At 43.1% G+C, this 26,742-nt stretch overlaps 1 protein-coding gene across 3 annotated transcripts in view; it reads right to left on the bottom strand.

The window, feature by feature from the left end:
* Positions 1 to 26,742, bottom strand: part of FLI1 (Fli-1 proto-oncogene, ETS transcription factor) — a 64,151-nt gene that overhangs the window by 32,861 nt on the left and 4,548 nt on the right. The window contains exons 1-2 of one of the 3 annotated variants that reach the window (XM_072425511.1): positions 22,164 to 22,282; positions 1,349 to 1,560 (exon numbers count right to left, since the gene is read on the bottom strand). In XM_072425511.1, coding sequence (XP_072281612.1) covers positions 1,349 to 1,560; positions 22,164 to 22,196 — 245 coding nt within the window. In that variant the 5' untranslated portion in view covers positions 22,197 to 22,282. Of the gene's footprint in view, positions 1 to 1,348; positions 1,561 to 21,237; positions 21,378 to 22,163; positions 22,283 to 26,742 lie in introns of those variants that run through there. The other 2 variants (XM_072425512.1, XM_072425513.1) reach the window with 2 other exon arrangements.

Raw genomic sequence — 26,742 nt, 5'->3', positions numbered from 1 at the left:
CTAAAGTAAAAATGTGCAAATAATCCTAAAGCAGAACAGCAAGCAAAGTTTATAATATCAGTATCTTAGTTTCTTTTCACATAAACGTTAATCAGCCAAAATAATATACCCACTGAGAAATGTGAATAACATGGAATTGTTTATTACAGTGGTCCCTATCATGGGATGGGAGGTGTTGAAAGCTGGATTTAAAGCTGGACTGCTGTAAATCCTAATGCCGCCTATAGAGACAGACCAGTCCAAATGGTCATGTTGACCCTGGTCCACCACTGAAAGTGCTTACAATGGCCACCCGCACATCAGAATTAGTTTTGGAGCAATGGGAGAAAGTTGTCTAGCATAGAAGCAGGAAGTCCTATGGGAAGAAGGCAGGCCACTGGTGGTAGTAGGGTGCATGATGGGAAGAAGGCAGGCCGGTGGGGGCAGCGGGGTGCATTATGGGAGGAAGGCAGGTTAATGGAGGCAGCAGGGTGCATTATGGGAAGGAGGCAGGCCAGTGGGGGCAGCAGGGTGCATTATGGGAGGAAGGCAGGTTGGCGGAGGCAGCAGGGTGCATTATGGGAAGAAGGCAGGTCGCTAGGGAGGTGCACTATGGCAGGGGTGTCAAACTCTGGCCCGTGGGTGAAATCTGGCCTGCAACGTCCTTTTTTTTGGCCCCCAAAGGAATCCTAAATATGAACTTTCAATGAGGGTCAGGCCTGTTTCAGTGGCAAAAAAGGGAACCTACATAAGAGTAGGCAAGTGGTTTTATATTGGTCATTCCTATTATAGGTGAAAGTAAAAAGTTCTACACACTTTTGTCTCTAAAATCAATGCTACTCATCCTGACTGAGGATTTTCAATAGTGAAAAAAATGCAGAACTGTAACAGATATTATTCCCAAATAATCCCAAAAAACAACACACATGGACATTCCAGTGAAAGAATATAACATTTATCATGGGGAAGGAGATGTAAAATAGGGTCACCACTGTATTGACACTCTCTTGCACTCCAAAAACCATGTGTAGCAGCCATGACTTACGGCTCCCATAATGCATCGCATCAGACAATTCAGCAACAACAGGCTGCTCATCATATAATAAAACTTGCTGCATTATTCCTAATGATGAGGGCCATCACTCACAAAATGAAAAAAGTGCAATATTTTGAAATCAGAATTCTGAAGTACTGAACACCGTAAACATCTCACAATGTACTTTAGAAGCTGCAGCAAGTTAGACACAGCCTGCAGCATTTCCCGGCTGGGGGGCCAATGAGCATTATCACAATGCAGCTCCTCCCTAGCCTCCCTTTAATTACTTTATTTCAGGTTTTTTTAATCATAGCGACTTTATTTCTGGCTTACCTGGAGCCGTTCATGTGCTCATATTCCCTTTTGATGTTGACCCGCATGGGTTGGTTAATCCATTCCTGGTGTGGCGGCATGGGGTTAATTTTATGCGGCTGGCCATAGTCCGGGTTCCCTGACGCTGTCATTTCTGCCTTGGATAGCTGCGAGCTTGCTCCATAGGCTGACTCAAACAAGGACTGGTCGTCACTCACCACAGACAGAGCTTCCTGTGAAAACAAAAGAATATTAAAATAAAATCAATACAATCTCATGTCATTTTCATCCTGAATAAATCAGCAGTTTTCATTAATGGAACCCCTGTTGATTCTGCTGTGAAGGTCCAGACACCTTCAGTTTGGGTGACAACGTTTGTCCTGGTCTCCTAATTGCCCTCCCTTGTTGTCAACCTGTCACACGAGCGTCCAATGGAAGAGTTATAGTCACAGACAAAATCTGCTGTTGTCACCATTAGGGATGAACAGGACAAACTTTGTATTGCTGTTACTTTTACCCAAACTGATTATTTCTAAAGATGCAGAAATCTTGGAGGAGTCCATGGGGGTTAATGGGCCAGGCTTATAGGAAAACTACTGTAACAAGGCAGAGAGCTGAATGCTGCAATTATAAACACGAAGCAGAGCTAGGGAAAAAAAATATTTCTTGGAAAGTGTCTTTTCAGATGGCTTATGAACCAACGTTATAAATATACAATCTTCTTATTATTACACAGTACTTATATAGCGCCCACATATTACACAGCGCTGTACAAAGACCATAGTCATGTCACCAGCTGTCTCTCTCACAATCTAATGTCCCCCCTATAGTCATATTTCTTTAATACAGTCTAAGGGCAATTTTGGGGGGAAGCCAATTAACCTAACTGCAAATTTTTGGAATGTGGGAGGAAACTGGAGTACCCGCAGGAAACCCACACAAACACGGGGAGAACCTACAAACTCCATGCAGATAATGTCCTGGCTGAGATTCGGACCTGGGACCCAGCGCAGCAAGCCATTGGACCCCGTTCCTGTACCATACCTGGCCACATTAATTCTCTGAGCATTGGGATGAGGAGGGTGAATGTACAATGTAACTGATAGAAACAAATATAAATATTTAATAACTGAAGTGTGCTGGCTGAGTTTCATCAAAATGCTACAAAATATCTGCAATTAAAAGGCACTGCAATAGAAATTACACAGTGAAAATGTTTTTGCAAAAAAAAACTTCTCATCCCTAATCACCATCAGCAGAGAAAACATTTCATTTCAAGCAAATAGTATTAATATTAAAAATTCAGTGAAATAAATGCCCCTTGTTAGGGGTCTCATCCTCATTTATCATAAATTGATATTTATTAAATTAATTAATATTACATTTATTATGGCTGCAATTCTCTTGATATCTCCATATTAACTGATTTATTGCTTGAGCTAAACAAAGCAGAATTCCCCCCTCCCTCCGATGGATTGCAGCTGTAAATAGTTTTTAGTTTTAGGTTTGTTATGTGTTTGTTGCATAACATTCAGGAGAATTGCGTGGGATGGATTGCAGTGTACATGTCAGTGCTTCCTCTGTATTACTCTCACTCACTCATATTTAATATTTGCACATTGACACTCTGACATTGATGGGTGCGTGCTGCCACATGGCCGACATGCTGTATGGACTTTCATGATGAAGTTCTACCTCTGCATGAGATTAAAGTTGGCATGCGGAGTTGTTATAGTGATGGCCAATAATATTTCGGCATCTGGTTTTCTCCACCATCATTGCGTGAAGCGGACACAAGGTCTTTTGTGTGGATTCTGCCCGGGGGCTGTTTATGTGGCCCCTGGGAGCAACGGGCTTCAATGATGTGATACATTCCATACACAACCAGAGTCGGAGAGTCATCACCGCCAGCACCAAAACCAAATGGCGCTCAAAGCCCGGTCAGGGTTGGCGCACTCTGCCACCCTCGCTCAGATATGATTACACTTTCATACAGGTGAATGGACATGGAGCTTTTCATTAAGGTTCAGGACCATGAACCAATGTTTTCACTCAAAGTTTCTGGAATTTTGCGGTTACAAATATTTTTGGGGGCCATTTAGTAAATCTTAACTTTCTGACTTCTTGCTACTCTAAAAAGGGAATTGAAGCCAATCACAGCATCAGCAACCTGTAGAACTATCTCTAACCTAATCCTTCCCTGCAGCACCGAGGCCCGCACATCTCTGCTTTGTAAATTTCAAGTCAACAAGAATCCATTGCATTAAAGCTGAATTTTGTATTGTACCTTCCTAGTTCATTCTCTTCCCTATCAGCAACACACCAACCCACTAATCACATTTTTCTGTTTTTATGACCCTGTGATGTTATCACTTGGCCTTTGTGCTTCTCCATGCAATTCAGACAGATTAGGGCCGGTAGAGAGACCGGCAGAGTGCTATTCATAGCTTCCCAAAAACATAGCCTCCTAAAAACATTCCAGAACTCTGCCCCAGTACTTCTTTCAGCTGCTCTCAACCCTGATGCAGGCTGGTCTGGAGGAGCATTTATAAAGATCACCCTAACTAACACCGACATAGGATGAAACTGAAATGCAATCATTAAAAAAGGGCTGGACCAGGGAGGAGTTGAGATGTCTTCTGGCGGCTCTGTCTGCCTTGCTACAGCTTCTAATGTACATTGCAGGAAGCTCACACTGTGCATTGATATCAGAGTAGGTCAATTCAGTTTTGAAGGGGCCAATACAGTAGTGCAAATTGAAGGGAAGACTGGGGAGAGGGTCAATTTAATGAAGGGAAGACTGAAGGGCAAATAGAACAAAGTGGTGGCTGGAAAGGATCTTTAAACAGAAATGTAGAACCTCAGCCAGGACAATATCTGCATGGAGTTTGCAGGTTCTCCCTGTGTTTGTGTGGGTTTCCTCAGGGTACTCCGGTTTCCTCCCACTTCCCAAAAACATGCAGTTAGGTTAATTGGCTTCCCCCATAAATTTTGAATAGACTATATTAATGACATATGACTATGGTAGGGAGATTAGATTGTGAGCTCCTTTGACAGACAGCTGGTGACAGGACTATGGACCTTGTACAGCGCTGCATAATATGTCGGCGTTATACAAATACTGTATATTAATATTAAAAATGGAAGAACTTATGGAATTTACTGCCCTATACATGAGATATGTTCTGTATATGGAAGATATGCAATGAAGTCACCATCATAAGACAAAGGTTTAATTAGCGACATTGTGCTCACATCGGAAAACTCTGCATTGTCCATCCTGGGAGTTATAGTGTGAGACGGGAAATAGACTCAGGACTTTATATCCCCAACAATCCTAATAAAGCAGCATTAGGTCATAGTGCTGGGTGTCACACTGCGATTCCTCTCTTATCACACATGTACAGCTGTGTCTGGAGCTGTGATACCTATGTCAATGGAACAACCAGATGTGCTACATTCTTACATGTATGATAACACAAGATACGGCATTGCAAGTCTCACATATCATTCCCCCCACTACTACAATCCTCTAGAGATTTTGGTAAATAGCTTGACATTTACTTATTTCAGGAAATCACTGAAGCAGAGCTGCAGGTAAAGGCTTTGTGTATTCCTCTAGTGATCCTGCCAGTAACACACTTCCTGTCCTAGAATGACCTCACCGACTTACTATACCAGATCAATGGAGAAGCGGCACCCCAGGACAGAACTACAGAGACCCCCCCCCCCTATTTCCATAATAATACCTGTTTCAGGTTAGAAGTATTTCCTGGAGGGCCAGCAATGACGTCCCCCATATCACATGACAGAGTTACTTTAAAATGCATTGTCTCCCAAACATGTAAATGTTACTGAGGCAATTTGCCCTTGTGCAGATGTTGTGTTGGGTGAAAAAACAGGAAGTTCTGCTGGTATTTATAGAAGATGAAAAAAAAACTTGTTTCTGAAGCTTCGATGGTGCAGATAGTTATTTTGATGCAGAAACCACAAACTCGACTTTAGAAACTGCAAGGATATGTGAGGCAGCAGCCGTCCTGGGGTGGCTAATAGTCCTCAGCCAGTCAGTGCCCGGGCAGAACTTTGATGCCCTGAAGGATCTTTTGTAAGAAAGACATTTAATGTCCTACATGCTTTGTATGGAGGAAGAGAAGATCTCTGGAGGAAACTGTTCACCGACCTTCTACCTTCTCAATGTTAGGAGCTCCAAGGTTCAACATGCTGCTCAAACCAGCTGGGATTTGTGGTGCATTCCTTTCTAAACTAAGTTTAGGCACAAAAACCCTTATATAATACCCAATGGTAACAAAGACTATGGGCCTGATTCAGGCTGGAGAGGATACACTTTCATCGGAGAACCTAAAAGTCATTTGCGATTCAATCATGGACCAGATCCATTTCCTAAGTCTGCTTGATCACCCAGGTTCACTAATGAAGGTGTATGTTCTCCAGTCTTGTAAAGCTCAGGCCCTATAAATCTACTTTTAGTGTACCAACTACCCAAATAGTGGCAGCAACATCATCAATGTGTGGAACAGAGCAAAGCTGTACGGCTCAGCAACTCCACCCACTACAGGGAGGCGGTGACAAGACCAGTCACCCTGCACAAAGAGAGAATGCGGCAGTGACTGGTCTGTATTATAGTCACCCTGGATTACTGCACAGATCTGAAATACACAAAGCTTACCAAGATTTGAATAAAGATACCTAACTCTTATATTTAGATAATGTTTGCTTATCCTGGAATTCAGCTTTAACAGCTGCGGAGATAAGATATCAGCCTTACAAGCACTGCGTTATTTTCAGCAAGTTGGCCAACTCATGACAACTGAAACGCTACAAAGAATTAAATACAAGAAGATGCATCTGCATGATGGCGTGCTTTTATGGGGGGGATATAAATTATTAGTAAGATTCTACATTACCTATTAATACCAAATTCATCCTGGAAAGGGAGGTTTATAGAGACCCTTCTTGTCTTGTAGGGTTAGTTGAATAATGGCTCTTCTTAAAGAAAGTCTCCATGCCAAGGGCTCTGGGGCCGGGCCATCAGCGGGCAATAATCCAGTCCTTTCCTTTGGATGACACTGCAGGTGACAGGTGCTACCACTTTTTCATGCTCCTGTTCTGCTTTGTTACCTGGCCACATAAAGCATGGTGCCCTCAGGTGTATGGAGAGATTGGGCCCGATTTATTAAAGCTCTCCAAGGCTGGAGAGGTTACACTTTCATTAAAGAAGCTGGGTGATCCATCAAACCTGGAATGGATTTCTTCAAAGTAATTTGCTATTTACTGGCAAATGTTTTGAATCCTTGGCCAGTTCCATTCCAGCTTTGTTGGATCACTCAGCTTCACTGATGAAAGTGTATCCTTTCCAGCCTTGGAGAGCTTTAATAAATCAGGCCCAATAAGCCAATGTTTGCCAGAAATGGCACTGCGAGTCACTAGCACTGGCACTTTTTCCACCCCTTATTTTGCTTTGTTCTCTGGCCACATAAAACATGAGGCCCTGCCTGGCACCAGCACTCGGGTGTATGGAAATATTTCACAGAACATTCTAGCAAACCAAGTGCAAGAGCCTGTGAAATCCAGGAGGCAGCTTGGCTCATGGCTTGTTGTCCACCATCAGGGCCATGAGTGACCGGTCTCACTAATACGCTTGTTGTTAATGGACAGATTGTGGCCCCGTCCTCATCTATGATAACTGCAGATCTTCTGGCAGCGTTATCCTTTATATACAGCACTGTAATATGTTGGTGCTATATAAATCCTGTTTATTATTATTAACGTATAACGCTCACTATTCTGACTACAGTAATGAAATACATGAACGCAGGAAGCCAAACGACCACACACTGCCTGGGACTCATATAGAAGACACACGCTAAAATAAAGACATATTGGATCTGTGTTCAATTTTCACATTCAGACCCAGCGAGTGTTATTTTGTAAATAAACACACATGTTTTGCATGGAAAATGTATATTATTGGGGCAGCTACCGAGTATACATGTTCTCTGTATTTCTTCATTTACGTATGCAGCCAGGAACATGCAAAAAACAAGATTTATTCACATTGTTATCTATAGGATCCTCCAGGTAAACCGGCCGATAATCATTAAAATAATAAAATAATATTATACATGTGTTCAGATTCTGGCTTTCAGGATGATTGAAACAGGTATGGCACAGGGATGTCGTGTAAATCTAATCAGTGTTATATTCAGAGACACCAAGGCCTATTTATAAAGAAAAAATATTAAAAATATTGATTTATCCTTGTTTTATAAATTCATAAAATGCTCCAAATGGAAAGCCAATAAAACGGCACAATTGCTGGAAACCCTCCACTGAACACAAAGGATTTTTCCTGATTTGGGTTAATGTACAATCTTTGATAAATAGCACTTTATATTGCAATCATTTTATTGATGTGTAGCATAAATATGTTTTTGGTGAGTAAATCTGAGTAGTTAGAAAGTGTTAGAAGCATCACTGACATAGGCTTGTGATTTGTAGAGCTCAATAGCTCAAGAAAATTTGGAAAAAAAGTTATTCTTTTCCTTTTAACTGGATTGGTAATTTTACAAGCATGCATGAATGACTCCCTATCATACATATAATATGATCGTATTAGATCATTTATACAAAGCTCCACCTTTCCTCAGTAAAAAGCCATCCAGACAAATAAAAGGTTCAGTCAATATCCTTGCCTGATGTCATCAGTCTACTGCAGACAGGCAGAAGCATTTCCTCAGTTTCCTCCCACCCAGTGTTTAGACTGCAACATTGTCACAAGATGAGAGGATGCATATGTTATTATTATCATCCAGTTTTTTTATAGCGCAAACATATTATGCAGCGCTGTACAAAGTGATGCTACTAGCTGTCCCTCAAAGGAGCTCACAATCTAATGTTCTTACCATAGTAAGAACATTACCCACCCATGCAGACACAGGGAGAACCTGCAAACTCCATGCAGATAGAGTCCTGGCTGAGGTACGAACCTGGGACCCAGCACTGCAAAGGTCAATATGTTAACCCAGAACCTGCAGAGAAATGAGATTTTCATGACTGCCTCATCTATAACCTGATATCTCAGTTCAGGATGTTAATGACTCTGGATGATGGCTGAACAAAGATGGTTCCTTCATTTCCAGGAAAGTACTGTGGGAGGTAATAAATACCCGTAGTTGTTGCACTGATTGACATGCATGACTGTACCATGAGCATTGCTGTTTGTACAATACTGATTAACTTAACAAGCACCTTGCCAAGATTTAGGGCTGACGTATGTGAATCTGTGACGATAGTCCTGGTATCTATATCAAATGTAATTCGCCATCCAGCACAGAAAGTTTTGTTCTTGTGTCTGCTCTCCCTGACTGGTACCTGAGTCTGCAGCAGAGAGCCCGCTCTTCCCATCACATGGCGTTTTGCCTGGTAGTAAAAACACAGACTGTTCAGTCTTCTCTCTGCACAAATAATGTTATAACTTTACCCACCATCTCTGTGTGGCCAGAAATGAAGCCGCTGAATTGCAAATTTACATCATGCTTTGCCAAATTTTCTTTTGTGTTCCTCCCAAAAGGAGAAAAATAAAGCGGGAATTCTCCATGTCTTTGCATTTACATAGTTTTGACTGGCTCACTTCTGATTGGGCCAAATGATTTACCGTTATATCCTGAAATTTATAATTTATAGGGAATAAAACAGATTGGAGGAAGATCTGGTAAAGGTCCAAAAATCTGGTGTGAGTGCAATATTATTACTAAGCTTTGTAATGCTTTTATATGAAGGAGCAACAATGGGGGAAGTTCGAAGGTACTGATTATTTTTTTTAAAATGTACTGTTTGGGCTTCAGCTCTCACTGTGCAGCACTGGGATTAAATCTTGGACAGTCTGTGAAGATTCCCATTTATCTATATTATTGTATATCTAGTCCTTCACATTCAGGTCAGCCTGTTCTTGTAATGTTGAAGACGTTTCGCAGCTCTCCAAGCTGCTTCATCAGTTTTACCAGTGTAAGAAATCCACACAGCACCAACACCTTCATCCAATAACCATGGAATGTGACACGGCTGATTGTCCAGCACCCGGTGGTATGAAATTAGTTGAATCACCCTGTTCTATTAACATACAACCCCCCAAACTGGCCTTAATGTGGCCATAAATTTATTCTTACTTCTAAAAGATTTAACAGATTAAATATATTTGTTGAATCTAACATAAATCTATAGACAATAAGGCATTTCTGAGGGATATATCATTCCTTGCCCGATCAATATCCCTCCCCTAGCAGAGCTCTCCCTACTAATGATCAGGGAGAGGATAGAGCTGGTCAATGGGTTCAAAGTGGTAACCAGGTAAATGGAAAGCATTGATATCTATTGATCATTTACCCTGGTGGTGCTGCACATGATCAGTGTAGGGGAAACCTTTAGTAGGGACAATAGATGGTGAGAACTTTTGAGGTACTGCTAGAGATATCACTATTGACTCTGTACTGCTCTGCACAACATGTTGGCGCCATATAAATCCAATAACTTAGAACATTACTTATGTGTAGTGTGGATCATGCACCCTGAGGAAGCTTTGCAGCAAGTGAATTATGGGCAAGCTGGTCAGATTGGTATATTCCAGGTTCTTTGAGTAATGTTGCATGGACTTGTACTTTGCAAATCACTTTTGCTTGCTTGATGGAAGCCGTTTGGATGTATTAGTAAAGACACAAAATCAGATTTGCTATAGACAATTATCAATAACCTGGTCTGATATACAGCATGCTGTCAGTAGCCAAGAAAACCTCAATACAAAACTGCTCTAAAAATCTTATTCCATCCGGTTTTGAAAGAATGTCGAATTTTAATTTCCAAAAGACAAATCCAAGAGGCGCTGGGACTCCCTGTAGCACTGACTCAGATTTGCAGGGGAAACATCGCATTCATCAAGCTCGCTGGCTTTGTAATTCCTCTTACATACAAGGTATCCCTGCGATGGGAGCCAGGAAAACTACAAATGAACGCCAAAGATGATGTACACACTCCAAGTAGTTTTCATACTTCTTATCAACCTTTTATATGTTCTTGTATATATGAAGTTTTTATTACCATCTGTGACCACTCCAGGTTCATTTTTCCTCACTTCCTGTTCCTGTGATGCCCATACAATAAACAAGGGGTGTGGATGTCACGGGGGGCAGAAACAAACAAACAATTTCGTCCGGGGAGGTAACCCTTCCCTACTTTATGAAAAATGTTTTTGTTTGTGTTCCCCTTGGACTGATTTCTCTGGTGTTGGAGAGATCAGACCAGGACTGGAGAATTGGATCTTCTTTTAGTTTGTTATAGCTGTATTGGACTGGGACGGGTTTATCACAAAGATTATCACAAGGGCAATATCTTGTCCCCATTACCACCCCTACCACCTCCCCCCCCGTGGTTTTTTTTTTTTTTTTTTTTGGGTTCACCCCCCTTGTCCCCTTCAGTTTGCTACCTCTTCACCATTCCAATCTTATCATCCCCACCAAAGTCATATATGTCCCTATTATACATTTTTAGCAATAAAATTTTACCCAAGTTTTTTTCTGTAATTAACATTTTATGTAAGTCGCTAAAAAATCCATCTGCGGATCAACACAAAGAAAATAATAGGAGATGGTATTACAAATCCTGATATAGCTCAGGAGGAGTTTAGGAGAAAAAATTAAACAAATCTTTTTTTTCTTCTTCTTTTATCTGCTGATGGAGACATCTCCAGTTCTTAGTAATGAGAAGACATCACCTGAATAAGGTAGTAGGGGAGGTAGCCTGCTAGTATAGCAAACCAAAATCCAGCAAGCATCAATACAGTTACTATAATACCACCACGGGCCCCGAGAGATCCCAACATCTTCACACCCTACTGTAATTAAGAGGAGAGCACATCTCCATTACTGTATATTTCTATGGATTACAATGGTTTTACTTCAGTCCCATTCCCCATGTTCACTTCTGATTTCTTATCATATTCTAGTGACACAAAGACAGGGGATGAGGGAATTTGGTGTCACTGCAACATGCAGTAATAATACTCTGATACTCCTCACCTCCTCCCTACTTTTGTTACCATCTATTCCCCCACATGATGGGGGTTTCTACCCCTCATATACTTTAATACACCAGGAAAGCTAATTCTTCTATCTCTCACCCAGGAAGGTTTACAGATGGATATAAAAGAGTTTATTAGCTGCAGCTGAACCTAAAACTATCTACACCCGGGCTCAGGGCCAAACACAAGATGCTCTCTGTACACTTGACTTTGGCATATACATCTCAGAATAAAAGACTTCGCTAGAGACCATATGCTTTGTCTGGAATGAAAATCAGCCTTACGTCAGCCCGGAGATCAGTGCACATCGCTTCTGTCTTGTGCAATAGTTGGATCAACAGTCAGCAGAGATGTCTAAAGATAGTGGAATTTGATGTATGCTAATTGACCATTACCACTCCAGTAATTATGGCTTTTTCTGCCAGAACTCCCAAACTATTGAAATACTTCCTAATCCCTGGCTACACACAGAGGAGCAGCTACATAGTACACAACTAGGGGCCACGTGTGGCCCTCCAGCTTTATAGGGGAATTTTGTTGCATGAAATAATTATTTATTACACAAATATTTTGTAAGGAGTGAGAAGCTGGAAAATAAATCCTGCAATAGTGATAAAAATATAAAATATTACTGCCGGCTCACTTGGCACAACTGCTTCGGCTTGTTGGTTCACCACAACTAGTCCTAGTGAAAATCCTCAGTGTATTGATGTATTAACCAAACCTTCCAAGTCAGCTGCAAGATCTAAAAATTGGCATTCTAATTCTATTTATTTTATGGATACTGAGAAATAATATGACCGGACTTAAAGGTGGGCTTAGAGGTTTACAAAATCAATCAGCTTGCCTGGTGCCATTGACAACATATGGTATTGTCCATTAGGAAAAAAGAGGGGAAGCTAAAAGATCTTCTGTGCACCCCCTGTATAGAGGGAACAGGTTGAAAATTCCCAAACGTTCTTGTAATGAGATTCTAAGGTTGTCTGTTGAGGCTGTTTGTATCAAAATTGAATATTCTCCTATATTGGTGGTTATTAAACTCTTCCATTTATCTCCTTGTGGAATGATGGTGGCCTGCATATGAGGCTCACCTATGGACATCTGATACCGCCATGCCATTATACCATGCCTCTTTCTATTACTGGCACCACTTAGTAAACCTCTCCCCATTGTTCACTCCTTGTGTAGTCTAACCACCGTGGGATGGGACAACGGAAAATAAGGGCCGAGTGTTCCCTTTGTTCTCAAAGAGGAAATAGAGATCAGGAAGTTCTGGATGTGTCTACAGGAAGTCTCGCCGCTGCTGATAAAGCAACCCGAATGAGGTGGCTTTGGATGCAGTTAGACTATCAGCTACTACAAGAACAAAAGATATTTTAAAATAACTACAGACTTAACCCTAAGACTTCCCAGCTTCAAGGACTTATACTATTTGTATGATGCGGCTTTCTCTACCAGACCTCAGAAACTCATATTGGGCCACAGAGTGTGAAAAATGAACCTCTGGCTACACACAAAGTAGATCTCTTTATTTATCATGAGTTTCTCTTAGATCTGACTAAATGTGAAATCCAAGGTACAGAAACGTGTAAAAACGAGAATTTATAGCTTCAGACATTGCTCTGACTTATGTATGGAGAACCTTAGACCATGGCAGGACTACTTCATCTCCTATGGGTTCAGGCAGGGGTGGACATGGCATATGTTCTGACATAGGCTAAACAAGGGTCCATTGGGACATGGGAGGCCATTTATAGTAGGTGCAGGCCAGACAGGTGCTGGGACCCTCTCTCTCAAAGACCTGAATGAAATGAGGGGACACCCTTTATAAAGTCTCAACCTTCCTCCTGTTTTGAAATATCCAATGGTTGCTGAGCTGAAAGCATTGTCTTCAATCCATACATGACTGGCACTGAGACGTTAGGAAAACTTTTACTATTTATTTGTGGCATCATTTGAGTTGTAAGTAAAGAGTGCATTCCCTAGTTGGATACTTTTCACATCTATTCACCCAATGATAGGCAGTTGTTAAATGGAGCACAACTGGTCCCACATAGGGTCCCTTTGGTAGTCCACTATGGGACCCAAATCTGGATTTTTATCCTTATTACCTGTGGCCTTTCAAAGAATGCCCCATGTTAGGATCATCACTTATATACAGAACACTTCCTGTGTGTAAATGAGTTCATATGAGATGTGTGTATTCCTTCTGACTGTGGAAAACAAAAGTGGGTTCAACAAGAAGAACATCTCTTTGTCTCATGGTTACACCAGCCAAATGACGATGCAAATGACGACTAGTTTTAGGTATAGGCAATGGTGCACTTAGAAACTCTTGCATATAATATAATTTTAAGGATATGCAGCAAGAAATTATGGGGCGCCATTGCACGATTCTGATGAGTCCCCCAACAATGCCAGATGGCCTATTGCTTGGTCAGAGTTGTGCAGTCTTTATTGTGTAGGGCTCCCTTTTACACTCCAATACTCTGCTGGTCAGCCCACTGTTTTTTTACAGGTTGGAGCTCAGCAATCTGACGTAGACATTACACGGTCTGCAGATTCGTTATTGTGCCAAGCCTGCCTATGTACCAAAATGGGATCTTTTCTTTTACTCTCAACCTAGTTGTGGTCTCTGTGTGGTAGATTAGTCTGCACTCCTGAACCTCAGGGCCAGTGATCATCCGCCGAGTAAACAGCTGAATATAGTAAGTGAGCACATTTTTCACAATTTCTTTTCAGACTAGAGTGGGCCCTTCCTGCCTCGGGGCCCATAGTAATTAATATGGTTGTAATTATATCTTTGCATAGCAAAAGTAGCAGGAAATAATTCCATCCAAGGAGGATAATAAATGGACCAAATTGGATGAAAATGTTAGCAGAAATTCTTATGGTCAGCGGAGAAAACTGACACCTTAACAGCTTCTGGCGTACCCATATGTTCTCCACAAAGCCCTGCGTACATCGGTAACACAAATACTATTTGTATGGATAGTAAATATCTGTACCTGGAAGAAAACTTCTGGGGTCCCTGCAAAAACATTGTGACTTGGGTAGCCGTGCTAAAAATGGAAGACATTTCCCCAGATGGTATGGAATACTGAAGAGGCATTTCTCCAATGACCATATACACGTCATACACAGAGATGTAGTCAGTATACAATCAGATTGTCCAAAGTTAGCACCTGAAAATCTTAGATCTGATATTTTGTCCATGTCTAAGCCATTGTGGCATACAACCAAAACCTCCATGAGTTGGGGGTTCCCACGATCAGTCAGTAAATTATCAGACAGCGAGGACAAACAATTCTCTGTGGCCGTTCCAGGATAACCACTATTGTCCTGCACAACTTTCCACACAGATGTAATATTAAGAGAAATTGCAAAGCTTTACACCCATAAAACGTATTAAACTCTAAAAATCTCCACAAAAACAGAAAAAAACGTATTAAAATCTCCACAAAAACAGAAAAACAGAACACTGACCCACAGCATGGAACACGTCTCATTTCCAGCACGCAAGGGGGAGGAATTAAACATGTCTGGGATATGTAGGAGGCCACATTACTAACACAAGGCCTGCGGTCACTCTTCTATTTCAGCATCCTATTTACTTGTTTAAAATGACTTGTGACTACATTCTAAGAACCTTCAAATTCTGCTCCATCATACCACTCTGCAAACTGACCCACCATGTGCGAGTAAAATGTATCCAAACCCAAAATCAAACATAATATAGTGCAGCCCATTCCTAAAAGTGTCTGCATTAGCTATCTTTTATCAACCCGGGGGTAACACACAGGGTGACAACACTCACTCGTTGTTCTATATCTCAGAAGAAGCATCATTTTCATTTTAAAACTACAGAATCACCCCCACCCTGCTGTTCACAGTATTATGTGTCTGCTCATACAATTCATCTATTTTTAGTGTATAAATGTATTCTTCTCTCCTATTATTATTTGTACATATGGAAGGGATGCCACATGAGGAAGGATAAACCTCTCTTCCTGTATGTGTATTATCCATTTCCTGTCCTTTTTCTTTCCTCTAGTTTCCTGTTCTGACCATTTGTAAATCAATAAATGCCAGCAAACTGATAGCTCTTAGTAGTACAAAAAATGCAAACATGGAAGCATCCATTGGGTGGGTGAATTCTTTTTTGCCAGTCAATAGAAGATCGCTAACAGCAGAAAGTTGCCTTTGACCGGACTTATTGTTTAGACACTGAAGACTGTTGGACATTAAAACATTTATCTAGGTGAAATATAAATAAATACCCCAACATACAGAGCCACACAGTGACAACCTTCATAGTGCCATGAAGTCCGCCAAGACAGATATTCATTGTTCCAATCTTGACGGGAAGAATGAACATTTGGGAAACAACCGCATTCTATTTCCAAAATCCAATAAACATGGTGGCATGATGCACTCATTGCTCATTAGAATGTTAGAAACTTTTTGGATAAATGGACAACTTTTACATTATTTCCAAACATAATATTATTATTATTTTGCTGGAGAGTTCAGGACGCAGTCAGTACAGCCTTGTATGCAGCAGCTATTTATTGTAACTGATATCCAAACTGAAAAACCAGCTGAAGCTTTGAAATGCTTTGGCTACCTGGATCCAACCCTGAGGAAAAAAACTTAACTCATACCTGAAGCTAAAAAGAGTTGCTGGGGATGAAGTGCACTAGACTTCCATGTATGAGTACTGACCTAGCCAGACAGAAGATTTGTGTGTAAATGTGCTACTGTACAGATATCTAGGTGCTAGGAGAAAATGGAAATTAGAGCGTTAGGTGAAAGAATTACTGCAGGAAGATCTTATAAATGCATTCAGTAAACCTCCAACTCATTCCGGGATTCAAAGGCTCCCTTCATCAGGGCTCATATTCATAAAACAGACTGGAGAGTGAATAGTGTAATACACAAGAGCAGGATTCTAGTCCTGCTGAGTCCCAGTCCTGACCAGACAGTGGGCCCCTAAACCATGGAAACATTTCTAATATCTCTCAGGGACCCTATTGGTAAGACCTCTATGCTAAGATTTGAACATTGGCCTACACCATTACAAGGGGTCCAAGCTGGATAAAATTATATTTTATTTTCATTAAAAAAATGGAACCAGGTAATCAAAACATCTTGGTGGGGGACACCTGGCCCAGAAATATGGGCATGCACAGAACTGGTGCAATGGCAGAAAGATTTGCCACTGGAGAAATTCATAAATAAGCATGATACTCAGACTCCACCTTTGACTAAAATACTCCTTTGTTTAATAGATATGAATATATTTTACATATATGGGTAGGTTGTAATAACTAAAGACATTTGGGCCATTTCAACCAATTCTATTCTTCTTGGCAGGACAAAAATAATTAGAAATCTGATTGAAGAGAGACTTCGGAAGTAAGAGAGAAAGACGGGCTTTTGTAGGTCACAATATTTTTCTTAAAAACTAAACTTTATTTGCTTTGAAAATCCTAAAACTAGACAGAGGTATCCTATGCTAGTGCTAAACTAACAAAGGTATCCTGGTCTTAAAAAGAGTGGAGTGTCAAATACTGCTTACAACAAAAAACTTGTTTCCCACCCGACGCGTTTCACCCCACAGGGCTTCTTCAGAGTTTTTTTGGGAAACCTAGTGGTATTGCTGAAACTTTTTTTCAGAAAAGACTTGAGGCCACCCTATGGATGGCTGCCTGCGACTCACCACTATACCACCATGACACACTAAAACAATGTTGCATCCAGCACTGCACTAAAAGTAGCAACATTTCACCTATGCTCAAGTGCAAGAATATATTATATGTCTTCATTGCTGTAAATAAAACTCTCCCATACCTATCAAGCAAATAATTTAGACTATCTGGAATGATTTAAATCGGGATTTCCATTTTGTCTTACTAGATTATCTGTCACGGATTACAACATCGGGGGATTATATAGCCAAATCTATCCCTCTTAAGATACTCTCAATTTGCCCTCACTCCGGCAATAGTCCATCTCCATAATTTTTTTACACCCCCATCCACAACCCACTATCCCCTATCACTACTATTCAAGATTGATAGAAACACCTCCATTCTTATTCGCAAGGCTAGCCTGAATTATTCTTACCATTTGATTTTATGGTAAAAGATTTCTCAAGTAGTAATTGGCATTAAGTCTTTTCCGAAAAAAAAGTTTCAGCAATACCACTAAGTCTCCCAAAAAAACCCTGAAAAAGCCCTGTGGGGTGAAACGCGTCGGGTGGAAAACAAGTTTTTTGTTGTAAACAGTATTTGACACTCCAAAATATTACACATGTATGTTTTTGAGACCAGGATACCTTTGTTAGTTTAGCACGAGCATCGAATAACTCTGTCTACTTTTAGGACTTTCAAAGCAAATAAAGTTTAGTTTTTATGAAAAATATTGTGCCCTACAAAAGCCTGTCTTTCTTTCTCTCTTCCGAATTAGTATTGGTTCAGGCTGGGCACACCGGAGTTTACTCCTTCCAATCTTTTGGGGTAACTATTGTTGGTGGAACATACCCTCACATAGAAATCTGATTGATTGCTGTAAAAACACAAATGTTTTTTCCTCTAGATACTTTAATATCTGTGACTGTTCTACAAGAACACGGTTTGTAGCCACCACATATGTAATTATCAGAAATTATGGATAGATAACGGTCATATGACATTCATTCTGGGAGCCAACAAATTCACCAACAAACTGCTGACTCCATGCAGCTTCCTGCTATAGATTCTGAGAAGGTGCTACCACAGGCATTTTCCACAGCTGATTATTCTGCAGCATAAATGTGTGAAAAGAAGGATGACATCTGCCTTGTGTCAATCTGCTGTACAACACCGAATTCGTACTTGTCGTGACATTTTGTTTTTTGATGCAGACCTACATGAAGGGTGCAGCAGTAAAATGATATGTCTGGCTTTCTAGCAAAGTTTAATCTACATCCAGTTTGAGGGACTCCTCCCAGCACACGGCTTCTGATAGAAAACATCACTTTTTCATTTTGGCTATCTGCACTCTGCGATCTAATCAAACATTTTCACTTGGTGCAGTTTGTTATTTCAGAAATGCATTTTCCAGCAGCTCAGCAAATTTCAGTGTAAAAATACACAGATCAAAAGTGTTCTCCACCCAAGGCATGCAGACCAAACCCCATTCTCAGCAGCTCAGTCTGTGGCACAGGCGGCTCTGGAGGGAGATACCCAGCAATCGTCTAACGCCACAGCCCCAACAGAGGCATCAAACCACAAGGCCCAATCTTCCAGTGCTATAGATATTTTACTGCACTTTGATCCTAATAAAGTCTCATTTTATTATTGTGTTGTAAATAGCCTGCTATTGGGAAAGTATTCTCTAGATACAATGATTTGTTTGTAACTTTCTGGTGCCAAATCTAAACAAAGTAACCTTTAGACTTGATTGATTGGCTGCTGTGGCTCCTCATAAAATGTTGAAAATCTACATATTGACTATAAATCAATAATCAGTAATAACACTTCCCAGTCCTCACTCCAGATCTGCAGGTCATGCCCACAGTGTTGATCTCCAGGTTCTGAGCCCACTATGAATCTGCAGGCCCTCTCCCTACTGGGGGTCTCCAGGAACAGTCCCCACCAAGGGTCTCCTAGCCCTGTCTTCATTAGGGGTCACCAGGACCAACAAAAGGCTGCTGCATTTGTCCTTACAAATGGTCTCCAGGTCTTGGCCACACTGAAGGACTCCATGCTTTCTCCCTACTAAGACTCTTCAGGTCCTTATCTCAGCAAAGTTCCCCAGGTCCTCTCCCTACTAAGGGCCAGTACCTACCCAAGATATTTTAGCTCTGTCCCCCGTCAAGGGTCTCCAGATCCTGTCCACACTGAAGGACTTCAGGCTATCACTCCTTTGGACCTCTTCCCACTGCCAGTTATTTCCCCACTAGGACACTTCAAGTCCTCTTCTCAGCAAAGTTCTTCCCTACTGAGACCAGCCCTTGGTGACTCCACCAGCCCTTCCTCCAACCCTGGATAACAAGGCTGTATCACTAGGAGCAATCCCCACCAAAGCCCCATCCTTAAGGTTCTCTCTTTGGTAAGAAATTTGCCACATATGTCCCCACCAAGACTGTTAATACCATCAAGATGATCCAACCTTCTCCCTGCAAAGACTATCCAACCTTCTCCCCACCAAGACTATCCGACCTTTTCCCTGCAAAGACTACCTAACCTTTTCCCTGCAAAGACTACCCAACCTTTTCCCCACCAAGATGATCCAACCTTCTCTCCACCAAGACTATCCAACTTCTCCCTGACAAGACTATCTAACCCTCTCCCTGCAAAGACTATCCAACCTTTTCCCCACCAAGATGATCCAACCTTCTCCCCACCATGTCTTTGCAACCTTCTCCCCACCAAAGACTATCCAACCCTCCCCCCACCAAGTTTTTCCAACCTTCTCCCTGTCAAGACTACCCAACCTTCTCCAGGCTATGTCTATCCAACCCTCTCCCCACGAAGACTACCTTAATGTTTAGGCCCTGCCTTCACTGAGACCCATCAGATTCACCTTCCCACTGAGAGATTCCAGGTCCAGTCCAACCAATGCTCTGTTGCATTGTTTGAGGCTCTCCAGGTCTTGTACCTAACCCTCAGGTCATTTTAATCTGCCTCACCTACCATAGAACGTATAATAAGCACTGGACCCGCTTCTAGCTGACAGACCCATCATGGTGATGGTTCAGAGGGTTGGGTCAGTGCTGTGTGGCTCTAATCCCTGGGGGCCCCAGACTGGCTTCCACCTCTACAACCCAGCACTATATGCCAGGCCCCTTCTTCATGGAAAGCCTTTCATTTCCCTTCTAACAAGGGGCTCAGAGAGAACTTTGCAAAAATGATTGAAGCATTTCACACTGAGTTTTACACAATTTAGGGCAAAACCTTTCTTACATTGTAAATTAAATTGAAAATTGGTTTGTCAGACATCTAAATATATCTGCAATACAAATAAATACATTGCATCTGGCCCTGAGGTAAGTTAACCTCTGGGGCCCCAATCACCAACAGACTCAAATTATTTAACATGACATCCATAGCACAGAATAAGTACAACATGAATAATCAAACTTCCTCCGAAATACCACATCCCACACACCTTACAATCGTCTTATAATGTCTATAATAACAGATTTACATCTGGGAATAACAGACGATTCAATACTAGGAGCTGAAACTGCAATGCAATACCCGATTCTACTAAATTGTATCATCCAGACACAATCCAGGTCTTTGTATACAACAACACAAAGCTATCAATCTATACAACACACAAACCGAGGAATCGGTGGATCGATGAGTCAAGGGTTGTCTGTGTATAGAGAATAAATTCAGGATAGAGGGGGATACATTGTGTCATTGTGTTGTATCATTATTGTATCCTTGTGTTGTATCCCTGTGTTGTATGATTATTGTACCCCTGTGTTGTATCCTTGTGTTGTATCCCTGTGTTGTATCATTATTGTATCATTGTGTTGTATGATTATTGTATGGTTGTGTGATGTTCATCAATAATAAGTGCTTTGTATATCACTAAACTCTGTATTGGCCGAGTGGATATTACAGATAAATTGTATATTACGTCGGATTGTCTGTTGTAAATTGAGTTGTGTGTGTCGGATTGTGTGTCCTGTGTGTATTGGCCGATCTGTGTCCTCCGCTGTCCCCGCACCGATCGCAGCACCGAGCTCCGGACTCCGCTAAATGCAGCAATCGGGGGTCAGCGAAGGGCCACACATTGGCCCCGGGCCGCCTCTTCTTACCTTGATGGTCCCGTCCATGTGCTGCTGAACCCCAGAACCATCCCACACATTGAGCCGATTGTGTGTCGGTGTGCGGAGGGCAGACAGAAAGTCACCGGATGAAAGTTTTTTTCTGAATTTTGGGAAGTGAAGTCACTTTATAAGAGGAAGCGAATCGCTGCTACATGACATCCAACACAGATCTGCCGAGGGGAGATAAGGAGGGTACATGCCCCTCACCCAGCGATCTGCCCCCAACTACTGCCCCACACTGAGCATCTGCCCCCAACTACTGCCCCACACCGAGCGATCTGCCCCCAACTACTGCCCCACACTGCGCCATCTGCCCCACACTGAGTGATCTGCCTCCAACCCCATGCAACCCCCAACTACTGCCCCGACCTGCAATTATCTCTTCTGCTACTGCCCCTGGCTATATTACCCCCATGTGTTCTGCCCCTGAAATCCCCTATAATTTATTTTATTTCTGCTTGCCCCGAATAATAATTCCCCTATTTCCCCCAATTTCTATTAGTATTTGCCCCGTGTATTTTGCTCCCCTGGTGTCCGCATCTTTAATACCCCGTAGCTTTCTACCCCCTGCATACTACAATCCCCGATTCTTCTAGTATTGGCTGCCACATCTCTAACACCCGATCACCTCTATCGATCCTGGACCACCATAAGAGCCTGGTACTGGTCCATATGAGATGTCCTGGGATTGGTTGGCTGTGCCAGACTATGCTGGTCCACATTGGCCTGTGCTGGTCTATACTGGGCTGGACTGGGCTGTACTGGTCCATATTGGGTTCTATACTGGGTCGGACTGGTTCTCATAGACAGAACCCACAAGATTTGGATGAACTATCTTTGCCCGATGTTTGTGCAGCTAATGGCTTTATCTGCCCAGCACAGGTAAATATCGCACAGATAAATATCTCACCGACCTTTCTGTGCTCCACCAGTTTCTTCAGATGCATATCTGTGATGTGCAGGGTCCAGGAGGGATCGGCCAGATGTGGGTCGATGTGTGTGTACTCCAGGACCGATCATAGAGCCATGGCTTCCCCAATGTAGAGTCTGCTAGTCCTTCAGCATAGAGTGGGGGGGGTGCAGGGGGTCTGTGGTGTAGGTGATGGAGGGGAGGGTCTGCTTCCATGGAGGGGGAGGGGATGGAAGGGGTACACTGCTCCCCCCTCCTTCTGTCTGCTGCACAATCCAGGGGTCTGCATCCAGGTCCCCAGAGCCTGCCACATCTGGATGCTGCTATGGGGTCATTCTCCCCTTGCCTGGGGCCACAGGAGCTCAGACTTAACCCTTCCCCCTCCCCATCACTGGTCCTAATGAGAGGGGGGACTACAAGACCCAGCCACCCTGTACTGCTGGCTATAGAGGGACCATGGCATGGCTATGTAAATGCTGGGATGGATTTATAATGAGGTCCAGCCAGCAACACACACAATCAGCATTGTACAATCATCAGATCACAGACCTAATACATCATACAATCTGATTGTACAATCACTATTCAGGGTGCTAGGGCTAGCCAATAGTATGAACCCCACACACAGCTGTGCCCTTAGAAAGTGCTCCCATTGGCTAATGGTTTTGGGGTGCGCTCTCATTGGCTGACGGTTGATGGGGAGCTTTCCCCTTGCTTGGCAGTTGTTGGGGAGTGTTCCTATTGGCTGGTGGATTTTGGGGAGCTCTCCCATTGCTTGTCAGCCGTTAGGAAGCATTCCTATTGTTTGGTGGTTGTTGGGGTGTGCGCCCATATGCTGGCACTTGTTGGGGATCACTCCCATTGGCTGGTGGTTGTTGGGGATCACTCCCATTGGCTGGTGGTTGTTGGGGATCACTCCCATTGGCTGGCCGCTGTTGGGGAGCGCTCCCAGCTGTACCTGGTTGATGGATGCTTAGTGACAACCCAAAGATTCTTCTACAATTTGTATACAATCATTGTCTACCTTTCTGAATTGTTCACCATCCAATCTCCTGCTGATCAGGACGGCTGGGCTGTCTGGGCCCTTGCTGGGGGCCATCAATTAATCTGAGATTTGTTTTTATTAGCAGCATTCAAACCTCTCCTGACTTTACCCAAACAGACCGCCGGGGTCACCGATGCGCCTGAATGAAATTATTTGCTGTAAAGTCATTTTTTTTACAAGTCTGCTTTCAATTTACCCCCCAAATTCCTCCCCCACCTCCCCACCGACCAGATCTGCCGAGAACACATCTTCCCGTATTTTACAACTCACCAGGGAGTACGGGGGGCAATTCCCAGGCTGCTGAACCCACTCCGGCCTGTAGAAGATCCTACTCACCTGACACCCCCAAAAACTGTGGGAAGAACCCCGGTGCATTATGGGAGATTTCTTCCATTTAGATTTATTGGGCTGTGATTGGTTTAGGTGGAGATGTGGCCACACCCAGGAAAAACAATTCAAATTTCTGACCCTGGCATTGACTGCGCACCAAAATCACCAGGCCGGGCCAAGGGGGAGGCAGAAGAGGCAAAAGCTTTGGGTGCACCAATGCAACATGAGGCACTCCGCCTTTAGTGTCTCAGGAATTTGGGATGCGCTTGTACTGCGATGGCCAATAAACTCTCCTAAACTGGACGCCCATCAGAGTGACCAAATGCCCAGGGGGCTGGGGAGCAGATTGAAGGGGAGGCTGGAGGGCAATTTTAATGAAGGGGAGGCTGGGGGGCAGATTGAATGAAGTGGAGGCTGGGGGGCAGATTGATTGGAGGGGAGGCTGGAGGGCAGATTTATTGGAGGGGAGACTGTACAGCAGACTGATTGAAAAGGCAGGCTGGGGGACAGATTGAAGGGAAGGCTGGAGGGCAGATTAATGAAAGGGGAAGCTGGGGGGGGCAATTTTAATGAAGGGGAGGCTGGAGGGCAGATTAATTGAAGGGGATGCTGAAGGGCAGATTGATTGAAGGGGAGGCTTGAGGGCAGATTGATTAAAGGGGAGGCTGGAGGGCAAATATAATGAAGGAGGGGGGGGGGGGCTGCTGGGCAGATTGATTGAAGGGGAAGCTGGGGGCAATTTTAATGAAAAGGAGGCTGGGGGGCAGATGGATTGAAGGGAAAACTGGAGGGCAGATTAATTGAAGGGGGGCAGGAGGGCAGATTGATTGAAGGGGAGGCAGGAGGGCAGATTGAAGGGGGGGCTGGAGGGCAGATTGATTGAAGGGGAGGCAGGAGGGCAGATTGATTGAAGGGGAGGCTGGAGGGCAGATTGATTGAAGGGGAGGCAGGAAGGCAGATTGATTGAAGGGGGGCTGGAGGGCAGATTTATTGAAGGGGAGGCTGGAGGGCAGATTGATTGAAGGGGGGGCAGGAGGGCAGATTGATTGAAGGGAAGCTGGAGGGCAGATTGGAGGGGGGGCTGGAGGGCAGATTGATTGGAGGGGGGGCTGGAGGGCAGATTGAGGTGGACTTGTTGCTGTCCTGGTATCTCCCTGTTAGTTGTGGGGCCCATAGATATCTCTTTATAGTTAATGCTGTCATTCTGTTGGAAGGATTCATGGTTTGGTGTTCATTTATTTGCAGGTGTCTGTGTGATTGTTTCTTTGATGTAAATATTTCTATTTATAAACATTGTATCATTTTATTATATACAGGAGGGGTGGAGGAGGGGGTGCTGGCTTATCATATACACATGCTGTGCTTATCTTGTAATTGGTGTTCTCTCAGCAGGTGTCCAACATAGCAATGGCCCCTCCCTGGGAATGTTCATTTTGCTGCGTTCCCCTTTATCCATGTGCCCCCAATATAAATATGGGATTGGTATCCACTTGCTGATGACTTGCGGTCACCTTAACGCGGGGTAAATCCCAATCCCATGAGATTTATTTGGATAAATGATCGGCATGTTTTCATGATTTCATTTTATTTCTCTTTCATAAAATAATTGATTTTACTTTTTGTTGTTCCTCCTGGACTCCAGCAATGGCATTTCTCCAACATGGATGTATAAGACAGGATCTGTCACCCTAAATTAGGAAGTACCTAAACAAGAACTTTCATGGCAGGATCATCAGGGATTATTTTAATAAAAGCTGCAGATTTTGTGAACAACTTTTTATATTAACAGTTAAACCCCACACCAGGTTTGGAGATTGGTCCACTATACCATGGAGAGGCCCCAAATGCCTTCCGCCCGGTTCTAGTATAACAATGGGACTCCCAGAGGTGAACCCATCACAAGGTGCTGCCCCCTGACCACACACAAAATGTGACTGCGGCTGGAGCTGATCCACCATCTGCTGCACCCACTGATAACACAGCCAGAGATCTAATGGTGCAGACACTGAGGATCTCATCCCAACCACCATGAAGATAAAAGACAATATCTACTGGGAAGTATTTCACTAAAACCTCCTCACCCACTGCAGCAGAGGGCGGTCACCTGCGTTAAGATCCATGACATGGGCACTGACCCTAAAGAGGACCTGTCAGTAATATTACCAGCCTGCATGGACACATTCCTCATGTCACAATATACAGCTAAAATATCAGCAAAGCTCCTCAAATCCGTCCCTGCGCTCCAGTCAGTGACTTTGCCTAGGCTGAGATGACATCATCACTCTGCTGCAGGCAAGAGAAAGCATTTTCTCAGTCTCCTCTTCCTTAGTAATCAGACTGCAACATGGTAACTTTGCAGCAAATCACAGTGACTTTGCCTAGGCTGTCATAAGTCTGCTGCAGGCAGGAGGAAGCATATCCTTAGTCTCCTTCCCCCAGTGATCAGATTGCTACATTGTAACTTTGTATAACAAGAGATGGGTGATGGGTTACAATAATCGATGATATTTATTGATAGTCATAGGAATTTGTGGCCCTCCTGCTCCTTTCCAGGTACCGGACAGAATTGTTTGGGGCCAGGGCTGTGTGTGCAGGGACAAGGCCGGGCTGAGGAGTGCAACCTGGATGAATGGTCCCCTTTGTGGGCAGACACAGCCTTTAAATTGTATGGAAACGCATTTCAACAAGGAGCCCTTCACATAGCCAACACTTCACCCCCCCATGTGATCCCAGCAATGGTTCCCAACCCTCCACTAATCAGGACCAGATCCACCAATCCCTCAAGACCTTGGCATTTGTCACATGCAGAGGAGATGTGCGGAGTGCTGCTATAATGCAGAAATAAATAGAAATAATGGAATATATCCGGATTACATATATTACATATCTTCCAAATAATTTATTAGACCTTCCCCCCCAATTCAGTTTTGAGATCTCTCATTGACAGGTTAAGCCCCTCCCCCAGCCTGTGATTGGACTGTGAAAGGAGAAGTGGAAGACTGATGAGCTTGGTTTATTATATTTACTGAGGTCCTTGATAAGCATCCTTATGATATTCTAAGGTTTGATTCAAGAAACAGTGACATCTCTCTCTCTCTCTCTCTCTCTATATATATATATATATATATATATATATTACCCTCCACTACCCTCTCTTGTCTCCCCTCCTCATCCTTTCTCTCTTTCCTCCTCCCTTCCTTTCCCCCCC

Source organism: Pyxicephalus adspersus, chromosome 11, assembly GCF_032062135.1.
Source record: "Pyxicephalus adspersus chromosome 11, UCB_Pads_2.0, whole genome shotgun sequence".
NCBI lineage: Eukaryota > Metazoa > Chordata > Amphibia > Anura > Pyxicephalidae > Pyxicephalus > Pyxicephalus adspersus.
This window is presented reverse-complemented; position numbering and strand designations above follow the sequence as displayed.